Source organism: Passer montanus, unplaced genomic scaffold (genome assembly GCF_014805655.1).
Source record: "Passer montanus isolate IOZ18808 unplaced genomic scaffold, ASM1480565v1 scaffold36, whole genome shotgun sequence".
Classification (NCBI taxonomy): domain Eukaryota; kingdom Metazoa; phylum Chordata; class Aves; order Passeriformes; family Passeridae; genus Passer; species Passer montanus.
Window position 1 is genome coordinate 4824160 of NW_024368374.1, and position 17063 is coordinate 4841222.

General features: G+C 41.1%; 1 protein-coding gene across 3 annotated transcripts in view; it reads right to left on the bottom strand.

The window, feature by feature from the left end:
• The window catches only part of EPSTI1 (epithelial stromal interaction 1), a 55351-nt gene extending 42959 nt beyond the window's left edge, over positions 1-12392 (bottom strand). For all 3 annotated transcript variants that reach the window (XR_005628356.1, XM_039716782.1, XM_039716780.1), the window contains exons 1-2: positions 12112-12392; positions 1701-1759 (exon numbers count right to left, since the gene is read on the bottom strand). Coding sequence is in view for 2 of the 3 variants with exons in the window: in XM_039716782.1 (XP_039572716.1) it covers positions 1701-1759; positions 12112-12308 (256 nt within the window). In the remaining variant the exon portion in view is untranslated. The remainder of the gene's footprint in view (positions 1-1700; positions 1760-12111) is intronic.
• Between the last annotated feature and the right edge of the window lie 4671 nt (positions 12393-17063).

The window sequence follows — 17063 nt, forward strand, 5'->3', positions numbered from 1 at the left end:
CTAAGAGACTGCTAATAGACTGCTTTTTAACCCCTGGGCACCTACAGGTAAGTGTCACAATATTTACTCCTGCAGGTAAAGCAAAAGTTGTTACGATGAAGATGTTACTGCTGCATAAAGGGAAATCCTTGTGGTGTAATGCTCCCCAGCAGGGAAATGAAAAGTAATTTTCCCTCCCAACCACATGCTCCCTAAATAAAAACAGGAGGAATGCATGAATCAGCTTCAAATTAAGACACTTCAACATAGGCACCCACATGTGAGATGGGCAGCAAGCTCCCAGTGTAGTCAGTGCAAGTCAATACAGCCGGGGCGCAGCCATATGCTCTGGGATGGCTGATTTAACTTCTCTCTTTGTCGACTGACAGAGGGGAAAACACAACAATTCCTTTGACTAGCACGGCCAAAAAAGCCTGTGGAAAGAGGAGCTGTATTTTACTCTAACACTTCAATTGCTCTAGGAGCTTATTTCACTCTTACTGTGTATCTTAATGGCTGGCTATGGCTATTGGAGGCTAACACCAGCCCTCCTCTAAGAGGATAAAACCAGTATTTGGGTAAGCCTCTAAAGAGGCCCAAAAGACAGAGAATAGCTTTTTATTTCACCTTTAAAACAAGTATTTAAGTAAAGACTGCACCCAGTGAGGTCCTATTTCTGCCAGCGTCCAAGACAGAAATACCTGACATGCTTCAGACTTTTCACACTGGCACCATAAAGTGAAAACAGATTTTTATTGGGGCAGCAGCACCCTTGCTGTTAACATCACAGTCAGGTATAAGATGATCTGCTCCTGTTCTTCCTTCAAAAAGATTATAGTTTGGTTCATGGTAAGTCTATTTTCTTTCTTGCAACCAAAGGAAACCCAACCCATACCAGCCTGCTGGTGAAGCATTTCAGCCAAATTCACAATGTTTGAGAGGAAAGGATTTAATTGCACTGTTTCCTCAAGGACTCAAGACATGAGAAGTGCTGACGCACATTCCTTCAGCTTTCATGTCTTGCATGAATCAATGCCCAGATGTGTAGGACTGCTGTGCTCAGTCACCTCTGTATACAAGAATTTATTTCACATCTGACTCTGTAACTTTGCCAATAAAAGATTTCAAAATATGCCTGATCTTTCTGGTAGAGGTTCAGGATGTTCCTGCTTAGCTACATTCACCATCAAGACTCAAAGCTAAGCAAAAGTCAACATATATCCACAAATACTTTCCACCTAAAATTACTTTTACCAGCTTCAGCAGAAGAACCACCTACACTCAAATGCATGTTCAAGAACCAACAGCCTCTGCAGTTGCTTTTGTTTCCACATGGGAGTATTTTCAAAAATATTTCTTATTTATATTTTTGTTCTTTCTCCTCCTAACCCTGAGACTATGCAAAGTTCAATCCTGTAAAAGTTATATAGAGCTAATTCCAGCATAGGCTTGCAGAAGCCATCTTGAACAACTCCTGCACTGAAATGACCAAAACCCTTCCAAACAACATTTATTTTGCATGAAGTGAAGCCAGATGATGAGTCACTCTTAAGAAAAGCTACATGATCATGGAGAATGCTCATAGCATTGGCATTACTGTCATATCCGTGCATATAAAAGCATTGTCAAAATGAGGATAAAAATTGCAAGAGCAATAAAATGCTAAAATCCCAAAGTTATTCAAGTAGAAATAGTGTATTATATTAGACAACTCAACTTACTTTGCTGCAACTGTTTTCTTCTGGTTTCATTTGGAGTTACCAAGACATATGGGCCAACACTAAAATGAAAGAATACACTCTTATTTTCCCTGTTCACACAAAATCAGAACTAGAAAGTGTTCCTTCATCACCAAAGTCAGTTTTGTGTTGTTGTAGCAAACAACTTAATAGAAAAACTAGTATTTCTTCTGATTCAGCTTTTTAGGAATTTTTGGTAGTACTCTAGGAATACTTGTTATGTTTGTAATTGGCAGTAGATACCAAGGATAATATTTTCAGGAACTTTTAGCATAGCTGTTCTTATTCCAGTCTTACTCCAGACTGCTGACCTCAAATCTCATGCATTTCAAAACAAATCACTTAACTGAATCAAAGTGTTCCATGTGGAAGACCACTGTCTTCCACTGGGAAGACCACCAGTGCTGGCAGTCCCACCCCTTACCTTGTGGGCACCAAGAGCATTGTGGACTTAAGCAGTCTGCCCTAAAGTTGTCCAAGGAGTGTGCAAAGTCACACTGTTTGTGATGGACCCAGCTGACTTACTCTCAGCCTGGGCCTCAGTTTCCTTGTCAGCCTTTCATTTTCAGGCACCAGGAATTCCTTGGGCATATTCATCTTGTTGTCACGCCTAAGATGCAACTCACTGAATCAGGACAAGGGGCCTGTTTTGCCAGACTTAATTCAAAATGCAGTTGCTGTCTCAAGGAGCTATCAATCTAATGTGACAGCAAAGAGGCAAGCCAGGGTTCAGAGTGTATTAAGAGACTTGAGGTGATCAAAAGAGTGATGAAAGCATGTCAGTTCCACTTGGAGAAGACAAAGGGTTTTATCTCCATGGTGTATTGTGTGAGTAGGAGTTTACACAGCTCCCACTTATCAGAAGCTGTGCTATGGGGGTGCAGGTTTACCAGAAATGCACTAAGCAGCAGTTGACCCCACACAACAGAGCCTTGGCAAGGTTTTACATGCACGTGTGGGCACAAATATTTTATCTGGCTTCATTGCAGGGAAAGCACAAGGAGAACAGCTAGCAAAGAATAATTAGGGGTGAAGGCTGAGCCCCTTCAGGAAGGGCCACAGGGAATGGCTAGAGGACAAATCAGTAAGCAGAGAGAGAAGTTGGCAGTGGAAAAGTAATGAAACAATAAGGCCCAAGACTAAGGCTTAAAAGGGGAATGAAAATCATGCAAAGAGATCAAAGTGCCCAAAGCTGCCTGCTGCCTTATCACTGTAATTCAGGGTTTGGTAAGAGAGTATTTATATCCAATTACCTCTTTCTCTTTGAAGACTTATTCTAGGAGGATATGGATTAATTTATGAGATTAAACTAGTAAAGATAGAGCCGTGAGCTTTAATGGTGCCATTTAATATGATCTTTTCCCTTTCTGCCGGCATACTCTGGTGCCCTTGAGACGGTGAGACTGCTCTGTACATCTCTGCCGGATCCCAGACCCTCAAAGGCTGGAGTGAAGAGTGCAGCAATGCCCCAGTGGCATTCACCACACAGCTGCAAATATTATTTAAAAGAAGCTTTGACAACACATCTTGATTATGGCATAACAACATCAGTGATGTTGTTTCAGAGTTTTCTCTATTTGATTGAGTGGTAGCATTTCCAATTTATCCCAAAGTGCCTTTAACAAGATGCTACGCAATGTATCTGTTTCAAGACTTTTTTATAGCTTTTGTTTTTGTTTCAGATATTAAGATCATATTTCTCTCAAGTTCATACACAAAAATTATTAAGTACCTTTTAAACTCCCCTCCCTTCCCTTTGGCAATGATAAAAGTGGCTGAAATTGTGGGTTGTAATGCTACATATCTTCTCCTCCCAAAAATCGATCAGTGCATCTAAGATATCACACTGCTTCACAGCACTAGAGGGCAGAAGAGTTTTTATACCATGTACTTTCATGACTTCAAACAGCATTTGTCTGGTTGATTTGTTTTAAGTTATAATCAATTTTTTTTAAAAAAGATCTCTGCTTGTCTGAACATGTATGAGAAATCACGGCATCAAATCTAGCCCTTTTGCCATTTCCTTTATCTGCTGCTGCTTTTTGGCTGGAAGACTCAGACCCCAGGAAGCCAGGTGGGGGCCACTCTTCTGGTACCTGACCGTGGCCTCATCATCAGCTCCTCAGAAGGACTGCACATGAAATACAGCAAAGATCAATCAGTTTACCAAAGAGTAGAGGTGACAGTACATTTATCATCTGTTTTCCAGAGAGCAGATTAAGAGTTATGTTTAAAACAGTGTTTATTTAAATGCAAAATTCATTTCCATTTTCTTGAAATAAAGGCAAAGAAAGTGAGGATGCCAAGTCTTCAGTGGGGGAGGGAAGGGGAGAACAGGACACCAACTTTTGTCTTTTATCTAATGCTTTATTTTATATATTATTAGAAATAATAAGGAATAAAAAGGCGGGGGGAGCATTATTGAGTTTATCTAACTTTATAGTATTCACCTTGGTCTCTGGAAAGATATGCCAGAGTGTGGGTTTGGGTACTGGGATCAGGAATGGCCTTAAGCTGAAGGAAGGCAGGTTTAGGTCAGATACTAGGAAGAAATTCTTTACTAGCAGGGTGATGAGGCACTGGCACAAGTTGCCCAGAGATGTTGTGAATTTCCCATCCTTGAAGGTGTTTAAGACCAGGCTGGTTGGGGCTCTAAATAGTCTGGTCTAGTGGAAGGATTCTAGCTCATGATGGGGCTCTAAATATGGGGCTCCATCTGGTCTAGTGGAAGGATTCTAGCTCATGGCAGGGGGGTTGGAACTAGATGACCTTTAAGGTCTCCTAAAGAATCATTCCATGATTCTCTGATCAGGAGGGAATGGTAAATTTCTTATGTGAGGGGTGAAAGTCAGGGTCCAAACTGGTTCCTTTCCTTTTAACCCTAAAGGAGAGGAAGCCAAATGAGCTGCTGCCTGAGAAACTCCACCTGCCCCACCAGTTCTAAAATCTGCACCAAATATTCCTTATTTTCTAGAGATTCTCTTTTTGAAGGAAAGAAAGTTGATGCAAAAACCCACTACCAGCTTTAACCTTGTGGTTTTATCCAGTTTGCAGGGTATTTTATGTCATTTCTTTGTTCAGGCAAAACCTCTGATCCATTTAAGCCTATAAAAGCTGCTACAGCCTGTCAATTTAATATTCCAGTCAGTTTCTGGGTTGCCACAGTAGCCATAAGTCTGGAGCAAATTATCCTACTTACCTGGGGAGCAATTAAGGAAATGTGAAGATTTGAAGCTATCAGTGGTGTGCAGAATTTTGTGCTTTATACCAATATATGAAGTGCTTCAAAATCCACAGACAGAAAAGATTATAAAGAATTTAACTTTACAGTTTCCCCAATAATGATTCTAATTGTTATAAGACTTAAGCCTATCTTTGAGGTAGGGTTGTTTCATAAATACAAATACAGAAGTCACTGGAAGGGGGAGAAAGAACATCTTACCCCAGTTATAGCTCTTCAAAAAAGAAAAATCATCTTCTGCCTTTATGGATCATATTAATCTTGCTGAGTGTTTTTGTTTTATTTTCTCTGTAGAAAATGGGAATGTATTGACTCATTACACAGACTGAACAGATATTAATGAGAGTAAGAAAGTTATAACCCAATAAGAGAATGTATCTATATTGAAATTTAAAAAAAAAAGGAACCTCCTATGATTTTTCAAGCAGATACACAATACACCACAGCTGTGGGATTATAAATGCCTATGTTACAACATATTTTTGTGGTTTAACCCCAGCCAGTAACCAGGCACTACATGGCTGCTCGCTCACTCTGCCTCTCGTGGGATGGGATGGAGAATTAGAAGGGTTAAAGTGAGAAAACTCATGGGTTGAAATAAAAACAGTTTAACAGGTAAAGCAAAAGCTGCACACACAAGCAAAGCAGGAATGGATTCACCACTTCCCATGGTCAGGCAGGTGTTCAGCCATCCCCAGGAAGGCCGGGCTCCACCACATGTCATGGTGACTTGGGAAGATAAACTCCATCACTTTGTACATCTCACCCCTCCTTCTGCTTCCCCTGTTATGTATGCTGGGGTGGGAGACAGAAAAGGCTCTGACTCAGTGCCAGCCCTGCCCAGCCGTTATGTATGCTGAGCATGATGCCATATGTTATGGGATACACCTCTGCCAGATGGGGTCAGCTGTCCCACAGCTCTCACAACTTCCTGTGCACCCCCAGCCCTCTCTCTGATGGGGTGGGGTGGGAGACAGAAAAGGCTCTGACTCAGTGCCAGCCCTGCCCAGCAATAACAAAACATCTCTGTGTTATCAACACACTTTTGGCCACAAATCCAAACCATAGCTCCATAGCAGCTACTATGAAGAAAATAAGCTCTACTCCAGCCAAAACATACAGAGAGAGATATAAAACATTTCAGTCAGGAGAAACATGCAATACAGTCATAGATAATTTGTAATGATAGTTTACACTTTGAGTGATCAGTAACATTAGGAACAACATGTCTGAAAACTTAAATTTTGAATCATATGTGTAAGTGCACTCTTCTAGCTAGGACACAGTTCTCAAAAGTTGCTATTGCCTATGCCTTTAAAGCACTCTTCAGTGCTTTAAAGGCATAGGCAATAGCAACTTTTATTCTACTTTCTTTCATGTTTGTATAAAATAATTTATTTCTAAAATTGAAAAAACACATGAGGACTACTGTTCACCGGTAATAGTTTTTGCAGAGCTGTGCTCTTCAGTTTTATCTCAAGTCCACTCCAGCCATCTACCACAGGAGAGATACTCAAATGAAGTGTGAAATAGTTTAAAGAGTACAAAAGGAATGGGTGTTATAAACTATTTTCAGTTCTACTGTGTTTTGTACAGTGGGTGCATTGGTACATGAATGTCACAGAGCTGAAAGCCAAATATCTTGCTCTGTTGGGCAGAGTATTCTGCATAACAGACAGAAAATAAGGAGAATGAAGATGGAGAGCAACAAAATGACTAAAGCTTGGGAAGGAGGCATGGGCAGATTCAGTCAAAGGAGGGACCTAGAAAAAGATAAGACATACTGCTTTAGACAGTATGTTCTGACTAAATTTAAAGGAGAAAAGAGATCAAACTGCCAAAGCAAACTCTTGAATTTCCTTCAAAGATACACTAAGCTGAACTTTGCATTCATTTATCAGGAATTGTTTTAAGAGCTGTCAAGTCCAACCACCACAAAGTATTGTTTTCACGAAAGCTCCCATGCCTGATGGAGCAGCCACATGCTGCTGAGCAGCACAGAAGCTGCCAAATTAAAGGGCTACAAGATGCCAAATCCCAGCAAGCAGATAACTGTCCTGTAGGTATCCCTATTTTGCAACGCACACACAGCCAGATGCTAATGATAATTGACAGCCACAACTCTAGACGTCAGCTGAGCAATATGCTCTGTGTCCCAGCAGTGCCATAAGCAGAGCTCTGGGAGAGTGTACAAACCTTACATGAAGGCCTGGGGCTCTGGCTTTCCATCTTTATCAGTGGCATCATCTTACCAGTTTGCAGCTCAGAGACAAAAGTGATTTACTGGGGCTTAGCATTACACACTGTCTGATTTATCCTCACTGCACATGTGCTTGTAACACGAGAGGCAGAAAATGAATTACATTAGGAGGAAATGTTTATCACCAAAAGTCTACCTCCATGGATTTTGTCCCATGTTTTCCACAGGCCAGGAATGCACTTAATTAACACAGTTCAAAAGATGCCCGGGAGATTATTAAACCAGGGTAACTCACTTCTGTATCTGGTCCCTTTCATTAAGAACAGACAACATTTTTGGCATTGTGAGGATTAAAACAAAGAATTAAATCCTGAAGAAGTGAACTTACAAGGGTGAAGAGTGAGAAGGGAGAGGGCAGCAGAGAGCAGCCCAGAAGAAAGTAAGAGTCAGGAATCTGCAGGAAAAAAACAGACCTGAGGTTCTGCTGTTACCCACATGCTTGTAGAGAAATTCCTGAAGTTAAAATTTTGTCAAAGACTAAAGCTAAAACTTGGAACTGAATTTCCAACAGTTTAGATGAGGCTCAGACTCAGCAGCTTGTTGTGGTCTGAGCACATCAGAAAGAAGGGCAGGTACTCTGTTTTGGACAATCTTAACCAACTTTTGAAGATCCAAGGAAATTGCCACCCTGAGGGATCAAATCAGGGAGCCAAGGATTATGTAACCCTCAGCCCAAACTTGTCTCACAGTACAGCTTTCTCTCCTCTGAAAACACTAGCGTGCCATTAGTCAGCCTGTGCTTGTGGTCAGATTACACCAACGGGACAGAGCTCACTGTGGCAGGGCTGCAGATCAGCATCAGACCCAGCAAAGTCTAGAAAAATCAGGCATGGCCATGCTTGTGCTAGAGCAGCTCAGTTCCCTCAGTGCAGCTCAGAGTCAGGGGTGCAGGGAGAGGGATGTAGGCATGTAGGGAGCATGCCAGAGCCAGCTGGAGCACCTGATAATCACTAGCCTGAGGAGCATGGAGCATCATACGTGGGCAGGCCAGGCGCTGGGCTTGGCAGCACCAAGTGCTGAGCAGAGCTCTCCCCTGCAGAGGCGTGCATGTGTTGCATGTCAGGCTTGCCAGCGTGCCTGAAGAGCTCAGCAAGTCAGATGCTGTATCACACCAACATTGAGATCTGAGCTAGTGCCATGTTCATCTCTGCTTCCCGCTTCTTCTCTTTTCAGCAATGTATTTCCTCCTCTGCATCAGAGAATTTGTCTTTTCATTGCCCCTGCCCAAACACGGCATCCTCCATACATTCCTTATTCCTCACCTTGCCACAGCTCCTCATCAAGCTATGCATCAAGAGAACATGTCAGGGCTTGTGCAAAGCAAGTACTTCCTAAAAAGCTTCTAATACAGAATTTGGAAGGAGTTCCTTCCCTCCCCCAAGCATTATATGGAACAGCAATCCCCCCCATCCAGACTGATAGTATAGTTATTGTCTTACACAGATCCTGCCACCAATCCTGTGCCTGGAGAAAAGGCTGCCTACTGACCAAGGTGAAGCTGGGCATCTCTGAAGTGCTCCACTGGGCTGCAAACATTAGTACATCAGCCTGAAAGGCAGAGTTAGGAGACTTCACCTGTGCAGAAAATGGAGAGCTAAACTCTGAACAGATTTTCCATAATTCAAATTACCTGTCTTGCACTCCCACCAGTGGCTGGGCAGTGGGCAGAACAAGTATTTCCTAAAAATCCACATACAGTTCTGTAGACTTTTTTTTAATTTTAAAGAAACATTAGTTCATGAAAGAAAAAAAAACCAAAACTGCTAAGTATAGTCTGTCAGCAATAGGATGAGGGGTCTTATAACACCATAGATATTTTGGCTCTGATAGATTTGGCTCCAGTGGTCAAAGAATACAATTTCTTGAGTCTAGAAATCTAGAAGTTCGCTCTCCTTTCAAACAAAATGATGAGGGACTGTTACCAACTGTGTAGCAATATATCTTCAGGCTTTATTATTTTGAATTTCAGTTTTTAATGGATTTTACCAGAACCAATATTATTCTTGGCAGCTTTAAAGGCGCTAAAGGCAGACTGCTGAATGGGGGCAGCAGTTTCTTTTTCAGGCACTAGCTATAGTTCACCCTCTAATTTCCCCACTTTCCTCCACCTTTCTTCTGTACAGACTTTTGTTTCTGAATAGGTATGAACAGGGGCAATTTGGGAATTCACTTTCTACAAGTTAATTTCATGGCACTTAGACAAAGTGAAGCCACTTAAATGCAAGATTATTATTATAAGCCGTTTCAAGCTCTTCTCATTCTGGTGACTGTTTTCTCCATGGCCTGAAACCACATTCTATGTATAACTGGATGGCAATGTGCAAAGTGTGACTTCAATTTTGCATTTGAACAAGTATTTTTCTTAATTAGGACCATTTTATTGTCACTTCTTGCCCTTGACACATCATATAAGGGCTTTTCCAAAGCAAAACTAAACTCTAATACCAGCTGCCCACGCTGCATTTTTAATAGCCCAGTTTGAATATCGACTACTGAACAGGACTGCAATGTGCTACATCCCTCACATATTTCATGTGTCCAGTCTAAAGAAAAGACCCCCTAATCTGACCATAAGATGCTCCTGAGATGTTTTCCCACTCCCAATTTCTCCCACAGCCTGAGACAGAGAGTTTGCACTGAAACAATTCACACAGAGCCTTCCAAAAAGACTCCAACTCCTGCTTTGCTGGCAGCAAAATCATATCCCTGTCTGTTTCCAAAAAATAGCATGCAAAAGCTGGAATAGAGACACTGCTTGGCACAGAGGTATCCTGTTTGGGCCCCTCATGTTCCCTCTGCTATGCATATTCCAGAAATCCTTTAGTAATGCTAGTCTGTGCTTTTTTTTTCTCCTACTGTCACCCTGTAACTGCATCTCTCCAACTGCTCTTGTTATCACAGAGCCTGAAAACCTGGACCATTCTGAGGGTGTCCCAGTATTTTAATTTTAAAGGTCATATTAAAATGAGTTTGTGGCTAAAAGATTGAGTCAGCTTTATCACTGGTAAAATATTTTAATCTGAAATCTTACTTGAAATGTAGCTTGAGAAAATGAACAAATAATTAGTGAAGCAATTTTTTAAAAAAAGAATAAATATCTTCACTGTTCTGTTTCAGTATTTCAGGTGCTACCTTCTCCTTTAATTCATGTTAGTTAAAGAAATTGCAGTTTAAGCAGCTTCATCCCATTTAACTGTCAGGCAGCATCCTCCTTCTAAAGGGAAGGATGCAAATCCCATTCACTTCATTTTTTATTAGAGTGTTAGTTTCCTACTCATATTACATGGTTTCTATTTCAGCCTGCCTTTCCCTCATCCTTCTTCTCATTAACTGAATACTAATGCAGACTTTAATTTGTACATCCAAGATTTAGGAACTAATTCTTTGTTAGAACTTTATGAAGACACAGAGAAAATATTTTCACATAGCAGAAAATACTACTCAGTCTTTACAGTGGATGCACAACTGCTTTATGTCTGCAAGAATCATGTCAGATGATAAAGGGAACAGGGATTTGTGTGATTATATGTGCTCTGGCCTTCAATTCTGCAGGGAGCTCTGGCAAACCAACTGATTAATTATTCACCTAACCTTTACCAGCAGGTTTGTATGCCAGACAAACTGGGTAAACACAGGCATGCCAATGGGAAAACTCCCACTAGCCCTGCTACCCACTCCTCCCCCTGAAAAAAAAACCCAAACAGCAACAAAATGCACACATCACAGCTACATAAACAAACTGGGGCTGTCCTTGCTCTGCTGTGTAAGCCTGGCACTGTGAGGGCAGGCAAGACAGAGAATTTTTCATATTTGAAAGTGGCAGAAAATAGACTGTAACTAAGGAATTGTTGTTTGCTCTTCTGAAAGTCAATCATTAAAGTGCTGATGGATTTTAAAGGGACTCAGCTTTTAATAGTCCCTGTATTATTACTACCCACCAGGCAAGCATTCATGAGTTTCAATGGAAAGCTGCTGATCTCTGCTCACCATCAGCTGCCTGCCCCTTCCTCCAGAGGTGGCTCCACCTTCTTCACCCAGAAAGAAGGGAAAGGAAACAGTTTGCAGTTTTGCCAGCTGCCCTTTCAAAGATGGAAGAAAAAGAAGCAAGCTAAGCAAAATCAGCACATAGCAATAACAATAATCTTAGCATTACATGCACTGTTACTAAGAACTCAGAAAAAGCACATATGGTAAAAAGGAATAAACACAGCTATGGTCATCTAAGTATATTTATGTTAAACACACATGCATAAAACACACATACACAAACACGTACAGAGCTTTCAATTTCTATTCTATATTGTATCTGCAAGACACAGCTTGTACAAGTTATCTCAGGATAGTCACTAGAAAGCAAGAGAGGGACTAAGCATAGATTCCAATAAAACACCAAATGCTGAAGCTTTGGTTTTAGTTTTATGAGCATGAAGTTCCTGGAAGCTGTTCTGTGTCCTTGACTGCATTCAGAGCAGTGTTGGAATGCAGCCTACATCTATCTCTTAAGCCAAAGTATTTTTAGACTTTCCAGGATGAAATATTAGGAGATACAGAAAACAGGGAGCTAGAACCAGATTTGAAATTTCACTTTGAAAAGAAGTGCCAAGAAACTTTGAAAAAAGATGCCAGACACCATGCACACCAGTATCCAAGGTACAGACCTGGCCACTGCTGTGGCACAGGGTGTAAGCCATGCTGTCAAGAAGCCTGCCAGAACAACTCAGGTCCCATGTAGGAAGCTCCAAGGAGATGACAACATGCCGCTTATGTGCTCAGCCACTTTCTGGCTCTCTTGTAAGAGAAAGCCAGTACACCTTTAAAGGTGTACACCTCGAGTAAGCTGGAGAACAGGCACCCAATGCAAGTAAATCACAATCAGGCTCCTCGTTACTTACTACTGCTTTTGCTGTTGTTGGTGCGCTGATGCTTGGCCTCCTTGTTTCCCTCCAGATGCCGTCAGTTCCTGAGTGTTTTCACCCTTCTCTGATTCACTGTTGCCATGCCAGGGGTTACCCTGAGAGGAAGATGGAGTATTGAAGGCAGTAGCTGTCCTGTACCTGCTGCCTTCCCTCCATCCTCCAACCCCAGACATGGTTTTGCAAGTACCTTGCCTTGACAGAAACTAGTATTGGTGCTACAGCTAGGGGAACACTCAAAACTTTGGAGTTGCCAGAAATCAGTTTCGATTTCTGATAAACTCCTCCCCTTCCTGAACTTTGGGCTGGCAGGCATGCCAATACATGTACTGGTTTCTGAGGCATCCACCAGCTGAAGCTCAAGTTTCATCTCCTCAATCACAGCACCGAGGCAGACAGGGGTCACAGGGTGACAGCAAAGCTGATCTGCCCTAATAAACCAGGTGACAACAGTTTGTGCAGAAGTATGGGGAGGTCTGACATTTTTCTGATATATTTCTGACATGTATTTCTGACATTTTTTTAACCCAGCACTTCCCTATGACAGACGGAATAACTCTTGGGGGGTGTTATTAACCACCCCTGAAGGTGAAGGTAATGCAGGTTCTTGTTAATAAATCTCTTGGGGTGGATTAGAGTGAAAAAACACCAAATGATCAGTGTTTGCAGATATATATACATATATAGTGAAAAACATGAATCACTTATTTTTAAAATTTTAAAAGTTTAATAGTAATAAAATGGTTCTAAAATAGTAATAAAATTATATTAATACAAATTTGGACAATTAGGATTAGGACAATACAAGACAATACAAACAAAGAGTCTAGGTACCTTTTTTTGGGCAAAATAAGCCTGAGAAAGGACACATGTTAACAGACGACTAACCCTTAAATGCGACAGCCTATTGCATGTTCATACATCCCATACATGATGCATAAATTCCATTCAAACAAAGGATTCTGTCTGGTCAGTGTCAACTTCCTCCTTTTAATGAGCAAGCCAGGAAGAAGTTAGTTTCTTCTGATAAGGGAGCAATAAATTCTTTTTCTCTGAAAAATGTAGGTGTCCTGTGGCTCCTATCTCAGTGCGAGTACCTCATTCTTCTCTTTAAAAAAATATCCCATATATAGTTTCTATTTTAACTACAAAACTAAATTTACCATACTATTAAAATGTTAATACAGCACTGCTAATCAATACAACATAATATATATAGAAAATACATGCATAGAGCTGGCTAACATGCACTTTTCACATATATAAACAGTTTGGTTGCAATGGAAAGCAGCTATATAGCCATTTTGGTTATTATTATTTATAGTAATATGACAATATGAAAGCATAAAGATATCACTTAAAATGTGCAAGGGGGGAAAAAAAAGAAGAAAGAAAAAGAAAGGAAGATCTATAACTACCACCCCTGGATTTACAATGAGACTTGAGTGTTTGCTGTTGGCCGAAGTGATGATTGAAGGTCTTGATCCATCAGCAGGGGTTGTGTGTCAGAGTGGGCAATTTGGCATGGTGAAAAGCACCATCCTGTTCCCACAAATTCTGCCTCTTATCAGCCTCAAAGCCCAGTGTGTAGACTCTAGCAGTTATAAGTTCATCGCTTCTGTCTTTTGCAGACCAGAGATTTGTCATTGCACACCCAAAATCTCATCTCATTCTTGGTGAGCTGCAAAGCTGGTCTTAGCAAAGAACCCTGGTGCCTTCACAAATGGGAAATTGCTTTGAGTCATAGTCCAGTCTCTCACAAGGGGGTTTTTGGTTTCTATTTTGCATGAGTTTACAAGGAAAGATGAAAGAGAAGCTAAAAACTAACCTTCAGATAAATCTTAAGGTAGTGGTCCTGAAAAATTCCAATTTGGCCTTTCAATTCTGCTCAATCAGAAAACTTTTTTGACTTTCCTAATTCTACCTGAATAGAGGACAAATACGTCATCCAATTACTGCAAATGGAGATCCTTTGAATGATCACATCTAACCAGTAGTGTATCTATGGGATCTGCAGGGCTGGAGAGAACCAGCAATATTTTTAATATCATTAGTAAATAAAATATGTTCAGCAACTTCTAACCCAAGCAAAAAGGAACTAGCAATGCTGTTAATGCAGCAGAAGTAAGGAGATCCAGCTCCACTCACGCAGATCTCATCACTTTGTCCTCAGCTGATCAAGCTGCACTAAAAACACACCTCTGGCCAGGTTTCCTGACTGCCTAGACCACCTATGCCTTACAGCACTCTCCACACATGCAGGGGAAGGAGTAAAGTAAAATGCCATATGGAAGCCACCGGCAGCCTGGTGGTTGTAATGCTCCTTGGAACCCTGCCACCAGCAGCTCACCTCCCAGAGCTTCTATATCCACAAGGATGCACCTCCTAGGGCTGCTCCAAAAAGGCAGCACCAATGGTCTCTCCTCCCCCACCCCCTCCTAACATGCTCTGCAGCAGAGATGATCTTCATTTGCACACAAATCGTTCTGCAGACTTTGGAGTGCAAGGGCAGTGTGTTGTAAAGGGATGAACTGGTGCATAGTCCCTTGCATCACTTCTGTTCAAAAATAAATATATGTATTTATTTAATGTACAAGGTGCTGGCAAATGGAAGCAAGCACAAAGCTTACTCCCTTCCATAAAACTGGAGGGGTGATACAGGAGATGAAGAAGCACTAGAAGTAGCACAGAAATTATAGCCAAAATCATGTCTGAGGACTGCAAAGATTTGCGGGATAACAGCTGTGCCTACAGACACCCTATCTGGTAAAAATCCAACTTTGACATCTGGAGTGTTCTTATCCACGCAGATTGATGTCTTAATAACCCATATTTAATTACAAAAATTGATTATAATTAATGTGGCCACTGCTGCTGTGTCTTCAATCCTAAAATGTTATGCAATATTCAGATCTAGTGTCGTTTTCCTGTTGAAATTTAGAAACTTTTGGCTGAAAACAGTAACTCTAGAATCTAAATATTTATATCTATGTTGCTAAAAAAGAGGTGTTGCCTTGATTTTTTAAGAGTTTCTAAACCTTCTGATGTTTGCATTCTTGTAGCAAACTTTCTCACACACTTTCTGTAAACAACTTATTGTTTTGCATTCTTTTATAGAGAAGAAATAGACTGTTGGTTTGTCCAGTGTCATTGGAGAGGTGTTGCCATCTTGTTGCAAAGGTTTCGTACCTTCTCAGTGATATCTCATGGGCAGCACCTCGCAGCACTGACTTGGTCTTCTTCTCAGCACAACCAACAAACTCCATCTCACATCTCCACCAGCCAACTTGCTCTTTTATAATACCCCTCTAATTGGATCCAGCTGTGGCCTATTAAGGGCAGGCTTGTTCTTAATGCTTGATAATTACCACAGCTGTAACTCCTTAGGGGTGAGACTACCTTCACCACTATCTCTATTCTCCTACCTTCTATCTATCCACAGAGAGGTGGCCCTTTCACCCTCCAATCCACTGTCACTTTTGGAAATCTATAAATGTTAGAGTCAGAAAATAAACTTCCTTTTCCTACCTTGAGAATAGCAGTGTGTTTGTGTCATGTTGTTTCGTGTCCTATGGTGACAAAGAGGGATGTTAAATTAACCCAAGCACTAGAAGCTTGATCACTTTTGTTGCTTCCATGCTCATTTATTTCATAGCTCCGTTTTGGACAATCCAAACTAACTCTATCCAGTTCAACATCCAGGTCTGGCTCTAAGGATGGTTCATGCCAGACATGACCCCCAGAAAGTCAGTATTAACTAGGGTACCAGATTTACTTTATCCACCCTAAACATCTCTTCATCACTACCCCTGCAATCTCAAACTCACCCCACAGCCTCTCTGTGATACTCCAGTGTATCATTCATCAGCCCTTCAGTTTCATGCTGCTAAAACACAACATTTCACAGGCTGCAACCCAGCTCTCACACTGCTTCAGATGCACTTAGCTGAAATATCCCCAAAATAATAATCAAGTTCCAGCATCATGGCAGCACCACCAAAGGCTGTCATGATGCTTGGAGTTTGGTAAGGACATGCATATTGCCTCCACTAGGATGCACCCAGCCACTTAGCTAATTCTAGCCTAGTGGAGACTAGTCTTAGGCAGCATATATATGAGCCTGTACTAGCTGTGTTTAGGAAAAAGGATCAGCCTCCAGCCCTGTTTCATTTAGTGTCATAGATGTTAAACAGACGTTAAAACTTCAGGATGCCAATGTATTCAGTCTCCTGAAACACCACCAAATCTCAACCTTCCCAAATCCTCCATAAGGATTTTAATTCAGTATTTATATTTTTTTCTAGACCCACCAAATACTGACTGCCAATTCTATCTGAGGGGCTATATTTATAGTTGCTGCACATCCCTGTCTGAGGATCTGAGGTTGCAATGCACTGGCCCTCGCTATCAAGTGAGCACTCACACAGTTGGTGGCTTCCTCACTCCCCACCACTAGGATAGGGGAGAAAACAGGAAAAGGAGTGAGAAAATCCATTTGTCAAAATAAAGATTTTTTGTCTGTAAAGCTCTGTCGCCTCCAGCTATTAAAAACAATTTTTTATTTTATTTGCGGGAGACAGAAAATGATCTTTCTTTAGCTCTGAGAAAATTCCTCAGTGGACATGTGAAATATTAAGAATCGTCATATTCCCTCCCTCACCTGTGTTTCTCATGAAATTGCAATAATAAACCAAAATAACTTCTGTGGAGGAACAACTTGTACTGAGCCTTTATTTCCAACTCTGCAGCATCATGAACTATACCAAAAATGAGAGGTATCAGAGACCTTTTCTCACTATAAAGGGATCTGGGTCAGCCAAGTCATCATTTCTTTGGGAATGTTAGATAGGATAAAAGTGTCTTCTATGAAAGAAATAGTATTAAAACCCCCATAAAATTAAACCAATGTAATGTTCCCTATCTTTCCTTCC